Source organism: Carassius carassius, chromosome 11 (genome assembly GCF_963082965.1).
Source record: "Carassius carassius chromosome 11, fCarCar2.1, whole genome shotgun sequence".
Taxonomy (NCBI): domain Eukaryota; kingdom Metazoa; phylum Chordata; class Actinopteri; order Cypriniformes; family Cyprinidae; genus Carassius; species Carassius carassius.
In genome coordinates, this window is record NC_081765.1 from 12,980,804 (window position 1) to 12,998,524 (window position 17,721).

The 17,721-nt window shown below is 45.2% G+C and overlaps 2 protein-coding genes across 3 annotated transcripts in view; both read left to right on the top strand.

Annotated features, from left to right (window-relative positions):
• The window catches only part of LOC132152788 (unconventional myosin-X-like), an 82,630-nt gene extending 70,921 nt beyond the window's left edge, over positions 1–11,709 (top strand). Inside the window, exons 35-41 of the mRNA XM_059561683.1 lie at positions 95–302; positions 632–768; positions 965–1,085; positions 7,780–8,238; positions 9,476–9,667; positions 10,325–10,525; positions 11,434–11,709. Coding sequence (XP_059417666.1) covers positions 95–302; positions 632–768; positions 965–1,085; positions 7,780–8,238; positions 9,476–9,667; positions 10,325–10,429 — 1,222 coding nt within the window. The 3' untranslated portion in view covers positions 10,430–10,525; positions 11,434–11,709. The remainder of the gene's footprint in view (positions 1–94; positions 303–631; positions 769–964; positions 1,086–7,779; positions 8,239–9,475; positions 9,668–10,324; positions 10,526–11,433) is intronic.
• A 2,284-nt stretch (positions 11,710–13,993) lies between these two features.
• On the top strand, positions 13,994–17,712 carry LOC132152785 (small ubiquitin-related modifier 3-like). 2 transcript variants are annotated; one of them, XM_059561682.1, is made up of 4 exons: positions 13,994–14,173; positions 17,018–17,146; positions 17,221–17,292; positions 17,477–17,540. In XM_059561682.1, the coding sequence occupies exons 1-4, from the start codon at positions 14,153–14,155 to the stop codon at positions 17,501–17,503; spliced, it is 249 nt and encodes an 82-aa protein (XP_059417665.1). In that variant the 5' UTR covers positions 13,994–14,152; the 3' UTR covers positions 17,504–17,540. The 2 variants fall into 2 exon arrangements, with proteins under 2 accessions (XP_059417665.1, XP_059417664.1); XM_059561681.1 differs by lacking the exon at positions 17,477–17,540 and adding an exon at positions 17,555–17,712 and having other exon boundaries at positions 14,001–14,173.
• Positions 17,713–17,721: the final 9 nt, after the last annotated feature.

Below are 17,721 nucleotides of genomic sequence, written 5' to 3' on the forward strand. Positions count from 1 at the left end.
TAGTTTTAGTTAACAATATCGACACTGATTCTGAGCACAGAATATTTTGTATTTTGTGCCATTTCAATATTTTTTGATATCAATGACTTTTTAGGATAAAGGAGCTGTTCCCTGGAACAGAAATAGAGATGTTCGCTGTGTTCATTGGCGAGTCACTGAAAAAGACAAAAGTGCGGGAGTTTGTGCCATCGCAAGAGGAGATCATCGCCCTTTTGCACAGACGGGAGATGACGACCACCGTTTATTGCCATGGTGGAGGCTCCTGCAAGATTTCAATCAACTCTCACACTACTGCAGGAGAGGTGAGGGATGCTAACAGACACAATATTATAAAAGCATCATACTACAAGAATCCAGTGTTTAAAAGGAATAAGCAGAAATGAGATTATTCAGAAGTTCACTCTTGATCCCTTGAGATGTAATAATAAAAATCATAATTTTTCATGCAGTTATAAAACAAACAATGATTTTTAAAAAATACTGATTTTGGCTCTGGCCATTGAGGGGATAAAACTCTACCTGTGCCTTGGATGAACAAATCTTGCCTAGATATAGATAATTTTCCTCTTAATCAGGAATCCGTGGTGTAATATGCTGATGGAGAAATGTTTTGCTTCTTTTCCATGTGTAGGTGGTAGAGAAACTGATCCGAGGCTTGGCTATGGAGGACAGCAGGAACATGTTTGCTTTGTTTGAGCATAACAACTCGATCGACCGGGCCGTGGAGAGCAGGGTGATTGTGGCCGATGTGCTTGCCAAGTTTGAGAGGTAAAATTACACCACAACGCTGCACCTATTCACTCTCAGAAATTAAACTCTGTTCTTACAAAAACACTGCCACATGCATGTGGCATCATCGCTTGGTTATTAAAGCAGTAATGCTCTTAATAAAATCTCTGAAGCCTCTAAAAACACTGAAACAAAACTAAAAAAAAGATTGTTTGCTGTGGTGCTCGTTTCTCAGACTGGCAGGAAGTGAAGCGGAGGAAGACCGCCCATGGAAGCTGTACTTCAAACTGTATTGTTTCTTGGATGTGGAGAGCATGCCCAAGGAAGGAGTGGAGTTTGTCTTCATGTTTGAGCAGGTCGGTAATTTATAGTTTCATTTCTGGCCTCTAATTCTGTTCAATTCAGTCAAGGAGGTGTGTAATACCTGGAGAAACTATTTTAGCAACTTAAACTTACTTATTTTAGTTAGTTTCCAAGACAACATTTTATAAGACTAATAATTATATTTTTCATTTTATTTTATTATTTTATTTCAGATTTGTTTTTTTGTTTTTTATTATTATTAGTTCCCTTTCGAGAGTACTCTCGTACTGCGTAAGCTAGCTTACGCTATGGGAAAAGGTCCCCTTTTCTCGAGAATATGAAGCCAAAAATTATCCTTAATTTTTAAATAATGTAAAACGCAGTGCTGCAGCACAGCAGACCTAAGCGAAGCGGCTCGCGCGCTTATTGGTTGTGCTGTGGCAACTGCAGCAACCTATGGTGAGGCGGCGGAGAGGAACGAACCAATGGGGGCGCTTCGCGCCCATTGGACGTCAGAGCGCGCCAAAATAGGCGTGGCTGGAACTATATAAGCCACCGCTTCGCCATAGGGATCAGATTTCATCTCCTTCAGCGATCTCACCTGCACTTCGCTGTCTTCTCCGGAGAAGCCTCTACACGCCGTCGAAAAGCCTCTCAGCGGGATAGCACTGCAACGCAGATCTGAGGACGTCGGCTCGTACTTCATCTCTACGCCGCCTTTAGCACTCGCTTCCTGCTGCGCCATCCGGCGTGACTATATCCTTTATAAAGCTAGTGTGTTTGCTGCTGCATCACACTTTTTTCTCCAAAATTCGAGGCGTTGTTTCAAATGCCTCGGGCCTGCGCTTCCTGCCGAGGCCCTCTGCCCAGCGAGGACCGGCACATCCTCTGTGTCTCCTGCCTGGGCCGCGAGCATGCTGAGAACGCACTCTCCAAGGGCGGCTGCCCTGAGTGCGACAACATGGCTATATGGACCCTGCGGGCTCGGTTAGCTCAAACCAGCCACGATGCTCCACCCGCTCCGCCTCTTCTCTCTCAAGTGCCGCGTAAGAAACGCCGCGATCAGAGAATGCCTGAGCACACTGCTACACGCGAGCTCACGCCGGAACACTCCCCGCGTGCCTCGCCCGCTCTCTCTCCTTCGCCTGTCCTCTTCGTGGACGAGCAGCGCCAATCTCTGCTCACCATCGCCCCCTTCTCCTTCGGAGCGCCTGAGGCGGAAGAGGACAGACACGACAGCCTTTCTCTCGCCGCGTCCAGTAGTGAGGAATGGTCGGGCTCCATTGCGGACCCCCCCCCCTCTACAGCCCCCAGCTGCACCGGACAACGCGCTGATATCGACGCGGAGCTTACTCGCGTGCTTACAAGGGCTGTCAGCGACCTTCAGCTCGACTGGTCTCCTCCAGACGAGCCCGCTAAAAGCAGGCTGGACGAATGGTTCTTGCAGGGGCGCCCTTCGGCCCCTCCGCAAAAAAAACGCCCCCTTCTTCCCGGAAGTTCACGATGAACTCACGAAGTCGTGGAAAGCCCCATTCTCCGCACGCTTGAAAACTCTGTCGACGGCGCCCGAGACCATGGTTACGAGAGCCTCCCCCCTCTCGAGGAGGCAATTGCTGCACACCTCTGCCCGCCCTCAGCCGCAGGATGGCGGTCGAAGCCTGTGCATCCATCCAAACCGTGCCGCACCACCTCAGCTCTCGCTGGCCGAGCATACACCTCCGCTGGTCAAGCTGCTTCGGCTCTACACACCATGGCTGTGCTGCAGGTTTTCCAGGCCAGACTTCTCCGTAACCTGGACGAGTCTGCCCCAGATACCTATGACTTTAAAGATCTCCGCAGCGCTACTGATCTAGCCCTGCGTGCGACAAAGACCACAGCACAAGCGATCGGCCGAAGCATGGCAAGCCTCGCTGTTTTAGAGCGACACCTCTGGCTCACGCTCACGGAGATGAAAGACGCCGACAAATCCGCCTTTCTTGACTCTCCTATCTCGCCTTCCGGCCTCTTTGGCCAGTCGGTTAAGGGTTTCGCTGAACGCTTCACTGAGGCTCAGAAGACGTCACAAGCAATGAGACACTTCCTGCCGAAACGCTCTAGCTCTGCTGCGGGATGCCGTAGAAATGCGCCGCCCCCTCAGACCTCAAAGCCATCGCAGCCAGACTTACAGTCTCGCCCAGCGACCAAGACCCAGCACCGCTCTCGCTCTACGAGCCGCAAACCGCCAGAGAGACGGGGACCTCGGCCCAGGATTGTGCTGAACCCCGAGCCTCCGAAGCCCTCCTGACCTTCGTGCTGAAAAGACCGTGGTTAAGTCCCGCTGCGGCCGGACCACCACACAAGAAACCTCACATACTTCCTCCAATCCCCTCACTAAAGGCGGTTGGAGATGTCTATACTGCAGTAAACGAGCCTGTTACAATGCACGCACGCCTGCACACAAACGCTGTTTTCACGGCGACCTCAATAAAGCACAAAAAGAGCTTTTTCTATGTAGGCAGTGTGCCCACTACACAGTACGCACCCCTACATGTATACACACTCCCCCAAGTGTCACAAAAACACACTCGGGTCCCCTTTCATGCCCACCTTCCCGCTCGCGCCGGAGGTGCTCTAAATGTAGCGCGCGTGCCCACTTCTCAGTGCGCAACCCTACAAATAAGCGCTGTCACCACAGTGTCCCAAGCACAGCATACTCGAGCTACTGGTCCCCTCATAACAGGCGGCCAGTGCCCGAAGCACATTCAACCCATAGCCACACGAGCCGCTGCATGGCAGGCCATCCCCGGCATATCAAATTGTGTTTTGAATATAATAAAACGAGGTTACTCGCTCCAGTTCGCTCGCAGACCGCCGCGCTTTCGCGCCGTGGTCGAAACGAAAGTGAAAAGCGAAATGACACACGTCCTTCGCGCCGAACTGATAAACCTTCTTGCAAAAGGGGCGATAGAAACTGTCCCCCCTGCGCAGCGCGAGTCAGGCTTTTACAGCCGCTACTTCCTCGTACCGAAAAGGATGGCGGTCTCAGACCCATCCTAGATCTCAGACGTTTGAATAAAGCGCTTATGGCGCGATCGTTCAAAATGTTAACTACCAAACAAATACTCGCGCAAATTCGCCCGAGGGATTGGTTTTTCTCAGTGGATCTGAAAGACGCTTACTTTCACATTCAAATAGCACCTCATCACAGGCCATTCTTGAGATTCGCCTTCGAGGGGCAGACTTATCAGTACATGGTTCTTCCATTCGGCCTCTCCGTAGCGCCCCGTACGTTTACACGGTGCATGGATGCCGCTCTCGCACCCCTGAGAATGCAGGGAGTGCGAGTATTGAACTACCTCGACGACTGGCTAGTTTTAGCCAATTCCGAGGAACTACTGACGACACACAGATCCTGGATCCTCAGCCATTTAGAATGCCTGGGTCTCACGATCAACACTGTCAAGAGCGCTCTGTCTCCCAGCAAGAGGATTTCCTTTTTGGGGATAGACATAGACCCTGTGACGTGTACAGCGCGTCTGACGTCACAGCGCGCTCTCACTATTCAGCATCTAGCCGTGTCGTTCAAAGCCGGGTCTCTTTACCCGCTCAAACGATTTCAAGAAATGCTAGGTCTGATGGCATCAGCCTCTGCGGTTCTCAAACTGGGCCTGCTGCGCATGCGCCCACTACAACGCTGGCTGAGAGACCGTGTTCCAGCACGCGCCTGGATTTCCGGCCGCGCGCGCATCAAGGTGACCCATGGCTGCATCACAGCTCTGGCCCCTTGGAAAATAGCCAACTGGTATCAGTTAGGCGTAAGCACGGGCGCTGTCTCGAAATGGAAAGTAGTCTCGACAGATGCATCCAACCTCGGTTGGGGCGCCCTGTACGAGGGCAGGTCTGCCTCCGGCCTCTGGTCGAGCCCGGAGCGACTGTTACACATAAACTGTCTGGAGATGATAGCGGTCGAACTATCCCTGAAAGCTTTCCTCCCATTTTTAAAGGGCCACCATGTTCTGGTCGGATCAGACAGCATGTCAGTGGTGGCCTACATAAATCGCCAGGGTGGTGTCAGGTCAAAAACCTTGCACTTCCTGACCGAACGTCTTCTGACATGGGCACATTACAATCTGCGCTCGCTAAAGGCAGCGCATGTACCTGGCATCCTGAACCGGGGCCCGGACATGCTTTCCAGGGCGAATGTTCCCCCTGGGGAGTGGTCTCTTCACCCACAAACGGTTCAGTTGATGTGGAGCATCTTCGGCAGGGCAGAGGTCGACCTCTTCGCCTCAGAAGACAACGCTCATTGCCCAATATATTTTTCAAAGAGCAGGGACGCGCTGGCCCTCGATTGGCCCAGACGCCCGCTTTATGCCTTCCCACCGGTCGCGATGCTACCACAGGTCATCGATCGGGTCAGGAAGAGCAGATGTGCTATGCTGCTAGTAGCCCCACTCTGGACGACCCAACCTTGGTTCTCCGAGCTGATGCAGCTGTCCAGTACAGCCCCATGGCCAATACCGCTGCGGAAAGATCTCCTCACGCAGCTGAAGGGCGCGCTCTGGCATCCCCACCCCGAACTTTGGGCCCTTCATGTATGGCCCCTCAATGGGTACCCGGGAACCTCCCTGAGGGAGTGTTAAAGACCATTACGGAAGCCAGAGCGCCCTCAACCAGGCGCCTTTACGCGCAGAAATGGTCAGTGTTCTCCACCTGGTGCGGGACACGGAACCTAGACCCTCACTTATGTGACGTGACGGAGATACTCTCCTTCCTACAGGAGCGTTTAGATGCGGGCAGATCCCCGTCTACGCTCAAAGTGTATGTGGCAGCCATTGCAGCTTCTCATGCTCCGGTGGCCGGCCTATCACTGGGAAAAAAACGAACTGGTCATTCGTTTCCTTAAGGGAGCTCATCGGATGAACCCTCCCCGACCCCCTTCAATCCCTTCCTGGGACCTGTCTACGGTCCTAGAGGCCTTAAAGGGCCCCCCTTTTGAACCGCTTCAGTCTGTCGATATGAAGCTTCTTTCGTTCAAAACCGCTTTTCTACTGGCTCTGCCCTCAGTCAAGCGAGTGGGGGATTTACATGCGCTATCTGTAAGCGCTGACTGTCTCGAGTTTGGGCCTAATGACTCCAGAGTCATTCTCAGACCAAGACACGGCTATGTCCCCAAGGTGCTCTCAACACCGTTCAGAGCACAGGTCATCTCGCTGTCAGCCCTTTCCTCGCAAAGCGACGAAAGCAACGCGAGCTTCATCTGCCCCGTCAGGGCTCTAAAAACCTATATTGCGCGCTCCGCCTCATTCAGGAGGTCGGACCAGCTCTTCATATGCTTTGGTGGGCGCACCCGAGGTCTCGCCACCACGAAGCAAAGCCTATCGCGATGGATAGTAGACACTATCTCGCTGGCTTACAAATCTAAAGGCCTTCACTGCCCGTTCGGCATCAGAGCCCATTCCACCCGAGGTATGGCCTCGTCATGGGCGTGGTCCTGCGGGATACCACTGGATGATATCTGTGCGGCGGCAGGCTGGGCCTCTCTGTCCACATTTATTAGATTCTATAATCTGCAAGTCCCTGCCCTGCCGTCCAGGGTACTTTCTATATAGACGTGCTAAGCCTTATCACGTCCCCCTTTTTTCGTTCCCTATATAAAGCTCACTAAGGTTGGCTGTTGGGACTGGGATTTCTCCTGCTATAAAGCCCCGTGCTCTCGCCTCGGGCTGTGACAGGTCGAAGTTCCCGAGCACGCACGGCGTTTTACATTGTGTTCCCATAGCGGAAGCTAGCTTACGCAGTACGAGAGTACTCTCGAAAGGGAACGTATTCGGTTACTAACGTAACCTCGGTTCCCTGAGATGAGGGAACGAGTACTGCGTAACCTGCCGTGCTATGTGCTCGGACCGGGTGATCGCTTCAGTCGATTTAAAACCTGATCCCTATGACGAAGCGGTGGCTTATATAGTTCCAGCCACGCCTATTTTGGCGCGCTCTGACGTCCAATGGGCGCGAAGCGCCCCCATTGGTTCGTTCCTCTCCGCCGCCTCACCATAGGTTGCTGCAGTTGCCACAGCACAGCCAATAAGCGCGCGAGCCGCTTCGCTTAGGTCTGCTGTGCTGCAGCACTGCGTTTTACATTATTTAAAAATTAAGGATAATTTTTGGCTTCATATTCTCGAGAAAAGGGGACCTTTTCCCATAGCGTAAGCTAGCTTACGCAGTACTCGTTCCTTCATCTCAGGGAACCGAGGTTACGTTAGTAACCGAGTACGTTTCGGTTTTAGTATCATCAGCATTTATTCTGAGCATGGAATATTTTGCATTTGGTGATATTTTCTGATATCATTCATATATAAGAATAAAAGAGCTGTTCCCTGGAACAGAAATTGAGATTCTCTGTCCATTGGCAAGTTGCTGAAGAAGTGAATTCATATTTTTATAAATTTAGAATTTATATTTTCTGTTCAAATCAATACCTGTAGTCCGATTCTGAATGGTCATCATTGGAGAAAGATTCTTGAATTGTGTGGATACAGCATCTACCAACAACAATGCTAACTACCTAACAGTGATGACTAGCTAAACCATAACCCCTATGATTAAATTTAGTTTAATTTACTGCACCTTTGTTATTGATTTTAGGCTATGTAGCTTTATTTTCTTTTAAAAATTTTGACTCTGCAAGCATTAAAAACACACACAAAAAAAAAAATTCAGACTTCAGAAGATGTCAGATGTGAGTCTCTATCTTATTCATCTCTCCAGGCTCATGAAAGTTTAATAAGCGGTCACTTTCCTGCCCATGAGGATACCCTCCAGCACCTGGCTGCTTTACGTCTTCAGTACCTGTATGGGGATGTGTCTCGGGTGAACTGGAGCTTGGACAGCGTCTACCCCACTGGCCGTCTGCGCAACCGCATACTTCAGTTCACCAAAGTAGGAGGCGCAGCCGGATCAGGACAAACCCTGGAAAGGAGGAGGACGAGCTTTCTGGACGGCACACTGAGGCGGGGGCTGAAGACAGGCACCATGAAGAAGCAGCGCAGCATGCAGGAGGAACAAATGCTGGAAATGTGGATCAAGGAAGAGACTTCAGCCACCAGGGCCAACATTATGGAAAAATGGAGCCGGCTGCATGGACTGGATCAGCACCAAGCCATGCTCAAGTACATGAACATTATTAAAGAGTGGTCTGGGTATGGATCAACGCTGTTTGATGTGGAGGTAAGAACAGAGGTTGAAACATGAGCATGTGAGATGATTACATTAATTGCAATGGTCAAAAAAAGTCTTTGTGACCCCACTTTACACTTGACATTAAAGGGGTCATATGACATTGCTAAAAATAACATTATTTTGTGTATTTGGTGTAATGAAACGTGTTTAATGTGGTTTAAGGTAAAAAAAAAAACAAATTATTTTCGACATAATGTACATTAATGTTGTTCCCCTATGCCCCGCCTTTCTGAAACACTCATCGTTCTGAAAAGTGAGGTGTGTTCTGATTGGCCAGCTATCCAGTGTGTTGTGAATGGCTGAATGCCTCAAGCGTGTGACAGAAATGTTACGCCCCTTAACATACTGTGGTGCCGTCTCCCAGCACGATGAGACAAAACTAATATAACCCATTACAAAGTAGGCATTTGTTTGCCTCCAGTGGGGACATAATTACTGATTATAATGAGTTCTATTGTCTTTTTACGCGTTGCATTACATATCGTGCTGTGTAAACATAAAACCATGTCTGTAGAAATGACAAACAACAAGCGCTATTCTACACTGCTCAAAATTCATGTTTGAATCAGTGGCAAATTCTTTAAATATGAAAACGTACTTACAGACTGTGAGTTAGAAGCGCCAGACTGTCCTTGCAAAGTGGGAACTGCCCCACTTTATAGAAACAGACACCGGTATTGTAGGCTACTCTCAGGAACAGTCCTTGTCCTCCGCAAAATGTGCAGTACACATCTGAATATTTGGGTTGAACTGATCCGGAACAGTGATGTAAATACAATTTAACCATTGATTTGTAGTTGTGTCCTCTTTTGAAAGGCCAAACAATGTTTCGCTCACACAACGAAACACACAGCATCTCCACAACATGGCACCGGTGGCAACAGCGAGAATAAAAGATAACGCCTTCTTTTTTTGCGTGAACATTTGGGCGGTGTTATGCAAATCTTTCCACATAGTTATGTAGACATGTGGGGGTGTCTTAGAACGAGCCGTTTTAGGTATGAGTGGTTAACTCTTCACTTTTATAAAGAATATCTCTTTGGATATAAAACTTTAGTCTTTGCAACTTTACAGATCTTCTTTATGCACCAAGAGCTTGTAACAATCCAAAGAAAAAGGAAAAATGTAAATCATATGACCCCTTTAACATTCATTTTGAATCCAGGATAGTATCTGGATACTTTTCAATTGGCTAATCTGACACTTTTTGTGATTCTGCGTGCAGTGTAAAGAAGGTGGTTTCCCTCATGATCTCTGGCTGAGCGTGAGTGCCGAGAACGTGTCTGTGTATAAGCGAGGAGAGGCCAAACCTCTGGAGACTTTCCCCTATGAACACATTGTCTTCTTTGGAGCTCCTCATGCCAGCACATACAAGATCACTGTGGATGGGAGGGACATGTTCTTTGAGACACCTCAGGTAATAAAATGTCATTTTAACCAGAATGTTCACCAAAAAATGTATATTCTGTCATCATTTACTCAACCCGATGTCATTCCAAACCCAAAAGACTTTGGTTAATCTTCAAAAGAAAAGAAGAGATTTAACTGAAAGCATGATCACCAACACTTTGAAATTTCAAAAAGTTCATAAAGACTTTAAAAACATAATCAGTAAGAAACAAGTAGTTTAAAGTCTTCTGAAGAGACATGATTTCTTAAAATAAGATTTAATATAGGCTTTTATTTACAAACATCAACGCATACACATAGCGCACATCAAATATGGTCAACAGAAACTCAAATATAGTACAGTGAGGTTTGTTCTCACATGTCATGTTTGAGCTTCCACAAGAACCAATGTACTTGTTCTCTTATATCACACAGTGTGGTTGAGCTTCTGTTTACCACATTTAATGTGCTGTATGTTTGTACTTGGGTTAAACCCTTCATTCAATGGCTTCAGATTTTTGAGGATTGTAAATGATGACAATTTTCAGTTTTTTTGGGGTGAACTATCCCTATGTATTCTTACATATATTTATGTAAGAACACATAATCAATAATTGAATAGAAGTGTTTCTTGGTTTGCCTTCTTCAGATTGGTTCACCGTGAATAAACTGTGGCTTGTTTCAGGTTGGAGAGATCACCAAGATAATGAAAGCCTACATCAACATGATAGTAAAGAAACGATGCAGTGTCAGATCAGTGGCCAGCTTTGGGAGCAACTGGATCAGGTGATGAGTGCTGACCAATCACAGTCAAGATGAGAGAGACTTCCTTCGCACTGATGGAAAAATGAACTCTGCAGGGATGTGGATTGATGAATGTAAGATGATGATACAGGAACCATCCATCCATCCATCCATCCATCTTCTTCCGCTTATCCGGGGCCGGGTCGCGGGGGCAGCAGTCTAAGCAGAGAACCCCAGACTTCCCTCTCCCTAGACACTTCCTCCAGCTCTTCTGGGGGGACACCGAGGCGTTCCCAGGCCAGCCGGGAGACATAGTCTCTCCAGCGTGTCCTAGGTCTTCCCCGGGGTCTCCTCCCAGTGGGACGCGCCCGGAACACCTTCCCGGGAAGGCGTCCAGGAGGCATCCGGAACAGATGCCCGAGCCACCTCAGCTGACCCCTCTCGATGTGGAGGAGCAGCGGCTCTACTCTGAGCTCCTCCCGGGTGACTGAGCTTCTCACCCTATCTCTAAGGGATCGCCCAGCCACCCTGCGGAGAAAGCTCATTTCGGCCGCCTGTATCCGTGATCTTGTCCTTTCGGTCATGACCCAAATCTCATGACCATAGGTGAGAGTAGGAACGTAGATTGACCGGTAAATCGAGAGCTTCGCCTTGCGGCTCAGCTCTTTCTTCACCACGACAGACCGGTACATCGACGGCATTACTGCAGAAGCTGCACCGATCCGTCTGTCAATCTCCCGTTCCATCCTTTCCTCACTCGTGAACAAGACCCCAAGATACTTAAACTCCTCCACTTGAGGCAGGAACTCTCCACCAACCTGAAGTGGGCAAGCCACCCTTTTCCGACCGAGGACCATGGCCTCGGATTTGGAGGTGCTGATTCTCATCCCAGCCGCTTCACACCTGGCTGCAAACCGTCCCAGTGCATGCTGAAGGTCCTGGCTTGATGAGGCCAACACGACAACATCATCCGCAAAGAGCAGAGACGAAATCGTGTTGTCACCAAACCTGACCCCCTCCGGCCCCTGGCTGCGCCTAGAAATTCTGTCCATGATACAGGAACCAGTGATAAGAAAATCTGCATGTGTGTAGAAAACCACCCCTCTGACAACGTATCTTGATTGAAGTTTAATATTCAGTTATGTGAAGTAGAATTTTGGACCAATGAGTTTCCACTGTTGGCGGGGCTACTAACGGATTGTCCTGTCAATCATCACTCGCTCATTTATCCCCTCTTGCCCATTTAGTACGTGGTGCAATACTAGTTGACCAGAAAATTTTCATCGCCACCTCAGTCCTGACTGATTTAACATGCTCCCTTCTGCTTTCTGCTTTCAAAGACTAATAGTCTGAGGTGATTGCACACATCGAAGGCCTCAACAGCCATGTTTGCCTTTCTCCACACAAGGGCTGGTCTGTGCAGATTTGTGCCATTTAGATGGCTTCCTGTGTTACTGTTTATCTGTTACCGTTCCTTGGGTCGGGAGAATGAGGAAAAGTTGGCACTCAAGTGTTTTTTTTTTTAAACATGTCTCTAGACCCAGAGTCTTGCATTTTTGGATTCCACTGTGCTGCATTTCCATTGTTTTTCTAAGTAAACAAAATAGACAGAAGTATTTGGTCCTTAGGGGCCATTCACAAAAAACAAGTGTTTATGTTTAAAGAAAAAAATACAAATAATAATAATAATAAAAAAAAATAGGGATATGTTTTTTTTAATTGGCACGTTTTTAAAATGCAGTGTTGTGCAAGACACCACAAAAGACCAGGACAAACACAGCAGTCAAACATGTCCATTTAGCACGTTTACACAAAAAAACAATGGAAAAGACATGTCGTGTGAACGGCCTCTTCTGGATTAAGCTCAGGTACAGTATAAAAACATAAGCAATATCTCAACATTTCAGTGCAGTGTTGTACTTGCTATAGCAACGTGATCTGACTGGAAACTGGTGAAGTATCGCTGTACTGATATTTGCAGAAAAGCTATGACTCTGTGCTATTTCACACAGTAGGTCAGTTGTAAATTCTTTCTTTCAAGATAAATTGATGCATTTCAGTTCATATGTCAACCCTTTTTTGAGACAGATGTTTGGAATATGCTTGTCTTTTTTCTTAAGAATGTTTTTTAAGGAAGCCTGCATACTTGTGACTGATGACTTTGTGTGTCTAGAAGAGAGTGAATAATTATGGGTGGGCTGGGTATTTATTCTGTGTTAGTGTCATTGTATGGATGGTGATATTGAATTGATGGCATGTGGTGTACAGACTCCCTACATCAGTGATGTAACACAGTCATAATATAAATGGAGGATGTCACATGTATGTGGTACCACAACCTCATTCAACGTTCTGTTCATTATTGCTCCATTAATTAATAAATCCTGTGAGCTGCTGGTCAGTTCACTGCCAATGTGCGTCTCATCATTTTTAGTTTAGCATCAAAATATTCCAGTTTGTGTAAGAGAATGAAAATCCTTTTTTTTTTTTGTAACTGGATTTACAAAATGCTTAATAAATTATTTTAATTACAAAGTGGTGTGGATTATTTAAGTGTTATCAAATTAACTTATATTTTCCTTTGTGCTTAGCTTTTCCACAGTCTCATGCACATGATATAATTTTATCTAAGTTCCCTTGTATTAAGAACATTTTTGGAGATTAACTGTTTGATTTTATTTTTGTTTAGCTTTGTAACAAAATATATAAAGATGATATAGAGATGAACAAAAAAGTGCATTGCTGTGCATTTTAGTTTTGTTCCCAGTGAAGGCACAGTGGTCCATTATCAGGTTGTTAGAGGTTTTTGCAGTCGGATTCGGGGTCCACATGCTATAATCCAGTGTGCTTTATAGATTTATCTCCTACACATTTCATATGCTTTCTAAAGTGAAATTTATTTTACTTTATTAGTGTGTTGGCATTTCAATATAATTTGCCTGTGGTGGTTTTGATTACTATCTTATTGTATTTAACAAAGGGTTAATTTGTCAGTGCAATTTACAAAAGTCAAATAAACTGTCAGAAAGCAATAAAAGTGAATATTGTACATTTGTTTTCTGTTTACTGTATATGCTTTAAAATGTAAAACTCTTTACCTAAATCTTACTGGTTATACTGCTAGAATTTTTTTTTTTTTTTTTTGGTAAGTTTATTTATATGTAATTTTAATTTATTTATATACATAGTTATTTTATAAGTGATTACATTTGGAATATATTTCATGTTTAATCATGTTTTTTTTTATACATAAGACCCAAAAGAAGTAATGTAATATTTTTCATTAAGCAAAAGAAATACACATTATCATGTTGAAATTTGTTCAGAATTGAAAGAAATTTTGTAGTTAAACCAACACTATGTAACTTTTTCTGTGTTAAAAATTTGCTAAATGTATATAATGAGCGAGTACATCATATAAATATATCTACCAAACTGGGTCGTCACCGCTGCGGAGTAACACATAACTGCGTGAATCGCCATAGACATTAACTTTGAGAAGTAGATCAGGATAGAATGTTCAACCGCGGGATGAGTGCAGTTCTGTCACGTGGTGTCATACCGTCCAATAAAATTGAGGAGTTGATTTTGCGCGTTCTCGAGCCTTGCTTGCTGCTGGGAATCACGTGGTTTTACCCGGGCCAATCAAATGAGGGAATCCGGTTTGCGCGTTCTTGCAGAGCGCGTGCGGACAGGACAGAAGCGGTAGCTACGCACTCGTGTTACCGTCACGTCCACGTTACCGGGAGAATCCTACATTTCAACAAAAATGTCGGAAGAGAAGCAAAAGGTACATTCATGTCTCTGTGTTCTGAGCTCCAGCAGCACAGAGAGGTATATTTTGAAGTGGCTATAATGCATGAATGTAGATGTCTGGTTCCTGCACTTTATATGTAACGTTAGGGAAACAAAGGTTTTCAACCAAGATTTTGCGCATTTTCCGCATATGGCCATGAAACTCAGCGATCCATCAAACCACATGGAGAATTATAGCATCTCTTGTCGTCATAAATGAACCGGCAGTATTTCGCTTCGTTACAGTATAAACAAGATGCTCAGATGGACTTTCTTTCATGGCGGATTGTTGCTTGAACTTTGCGCCAAACGCAGTTGCACCGAAAGCGTCGCACAGTTGTTCACGTCTCAGCTCTTTTTTTCTCCCAAGCAGATATAACATGATACAGACTGAAGTCTGGCTGTTTATCGCGTCGTTCATCGCTTAAAACGTGTTCCTCAGTATCACAGGAATATCTTTTGTTGTGAATACAGGGACTGCATGTGAAGCACAATGTGGCTTCAGCTCGAATCATCTAACGTTATCTGATGTTTATTAGTGTTTAACTGTGATTAAATGACTCCTTACGTGTTCGAGATTCGTCTTTATTAAAGGCCATCTTTCAATATAATTTTATAACTTAATTTATACAGAATATTGTATGAAAATGTAAATTTAAAAAGACGTACATAAGAATACATATGTTTTACAACACCCACGGGCAGAAATTAAGAAAAAAAAGTGCCTATTCTAAGCTACGCGCCAAAAAACCGCCTTTTCCCAGAGAACGCGTCATATGACGTAACGACAGGCAAACATAGGCGCTGCAGCCCTGGTTCTCAGTGTGGGTTTACGTAGTCCGAGAGGTGGAAACAGAAAATAGAGATTGTCGTTATCGTTATTATAGTTATAGTAGGTTTGAGTTGTCACAATGGTGAATTCTTGTGTTTGTTTTGGATGCAACAACTCCAACTTGTCTGGCCATCGGGTCCACCGATTTCCAAACAAGAAACACAAAGATTTCCGTGCTTGGATACGTTTCGTCCAGGCAAAGAGAAGCAATTTCGCTGCCTCCTCGTTGACTAGACACACGGTGGTATGTGAAAAACACTTCACACCGGACAGCTACAACCAAGGAGATCTTATGGAATTTCGCATGGGATTTCGACGAAAAGAGTGGGTTAGGCTGGCAAATGGAGCTGTGCCATCGGTGCATGCAAGTCCACCTGCAAAATCTAGCGGGAGTGAAGAGTCTAACGTTAATGTTAGCACTAGCAGAGAATCTGCGCGTCGAAAACGGGAGCTTTGCACAGTAAGTCTTATAATACCATATACAAATATCCCTTCACATGACAATAAAAGATCCTTGTTACAATGACTGTATTTACATGAACAGCATATTCCCGTCCTAGCCGGAAGACTAACCGCTTTCATACACGTACTCCACAGTACATGTGAGCTCATTTACATAATGTCCGTCGGAAATACTAAGGTGAGTAGTATAACAGCCGACTAAGTTCGGAATTCCAGCTGTCCGGTTGTTGTTTAGATATACGGCCCAAACGCTTGACATCTGCAGAAGCAGAACATGCGGACACCTAGGTCTAAAAGCAGTTACTGATTAAAAATCAGTTAGCAATTTCTACAAAATTTTCACATTAAACTGTGTTGAATAGAAATGCACAGAATTTCTATCCCTATCCAGACTAGCTGACCGTCACATATGTAAGCTATAGCCTACATCCTACAACATTAATTTAAAATCTGGGATCTAAATTAATTATTTTAAGACACATGTTGCTGGCATAAATGGTGACAATCTACATGGATGCTTGAAAAACAACAAAGTCGACAGCAATATTGCTAAATATGATTTATTAAAAATACTGCAATGTGTTAAACATGGAGACGTTAGCCACAATTGGCTTTAGCCTGTGGTCACTCACCAAGACACCTGCCCAATTCTCAACCGATTCTCCTCACACCACAACTCTATCTCTCTCCTCTGTCCATTTACCCTTCCCCTTAACTCTGCCTGACCCCTCTCTCGCCTAGGCGGCTCGTAATTATACGGCAATGGCCCATCGTAAGAGTTGACATTTATCCCTACTGCAACTAGGGATGGGACGGTATGAAAATTTAATATCACGATTATAGTGACTAAAATTATCACGATTATCAAAATTATCACGGTTTTGTTGAAACGAGATGAAAGTGTTCAAAAATAGTTGATGCTCACACTGAAAACATTTCAGCAAGTTTTATATTTAATAATCAACAAACAACTAATAAAACAAGCAACTCTATGCACTTAATTTAAGGAAAGATTAAATTCTGTGGCATTTCCTTCCTTACAATGAAAAGTGTAGAAGCATAGAAAAGTCACTGACTTCCGCCATTCCTTCTCGAAAAAAAACAAAAAAAACATTGTGCGCTGCGCTTGCGTCAGACTGTTGCTGGCTGGACATGATTTAATAGTGAGTTATTAAAACCGCGATAATCAAACACGGTTTTAATGATAATTCATTTTTAAACGATATTACTAACCTTCAGCACATTTTATCACGGTTATCAATAAAACCGGTTATCGTCCCATCCCTAACTGCAACCTCTTCACTGTCTGACTCCATTACGAAGAGACGATGTTTACCGGCCGTTGCGTCACTTCCGATCAGAGCGTTTTCACAACGGAAGTAATTTTACTCACAATTTCTTTTAAAAAACTGTTTTAATGCACATTTATGATTAATTTCTTCACGCAAGTCGAATTCCTACACTATTTATCTACACGTTCATTCACAGGGATCTTCAACTTGAAAGATAGGCTTTAAACCCCACACATTGCATATTTAATTTCAGGAGGGCGTGAAAACAGAAAACGACCACATCAACTTGAAAGTGGCGGGTCAGGATGGATCTGTGGTCCAATTCAAAATTAAGAGGCACACCCCCTTGAGTAAACTGATGAAGGCCTACTGCGAACGACAGGTGACGCATCGTGACGCGTTGTACATTTGAAGTTACGTTGATATGAAGATCAAACTTGATTTTTTTTTTTATAGGGTTTATCCATAAGGCAAATTAGGTTCAGGTTTGATGGTCAGCCAATCAATGAAACGGACACACCATCGCAGGTTTGTACTCTTATTCTTGAATTTGTTGGTACAGATGTGAGCAGCTTCATATGGAAGTGTTAACTGATTAAAGGGGTAGTTCTAATTGTGTTCCGCAATGATGCAGTCTCTGTCAAAAAAATTAAGCAATCCGTATGCACAAATTCAAGAAAATTGCATTTGTTGTAATGCATTTGGAAACCAGAAGCTTGGAGCACATAAATTGTTATAAGGCCTCGGATGGAAAGAGTTTCTTAATCGATCTTTTCCTGTGAATTTTCAGCTGGAAATGGAAGATGAAGACACTATCGACGTATTCCAGCAGCAGACGGGAGGAGCCTGCTAAAGATGAAGCACATGTGGACGAAGCTGGTTTATTTGTGCTCCTCTTTACTTCCGCTGCAGTTCAGGGCTGAAATGGAAAAGGTTTTGGAAATCTAATCTGTTAAC

Bases quoted from the DNA above. Each gene is read 5' to 3' on its own strand.
- LOC132152785 (XM_059561681.1), top strand. From the start codon at position 14,153: ATGTCGGAAGAGAAGCAAAAG. The intron at 14,174-17,017 runs GTACATTCATGT...ATTTAATTTCAG, and splicing joins TGTCGGAAGAGAAGCAAAAG to GAGGGCGTGAAAACAGAAAA. The intron at 17,147-17,220 runs GTGACGCATCGT...TTTTTTTTATAG, and splicing joins AGGCCTACTGCGAACGACAG to GGTTTATCCATAAGGCAAAT.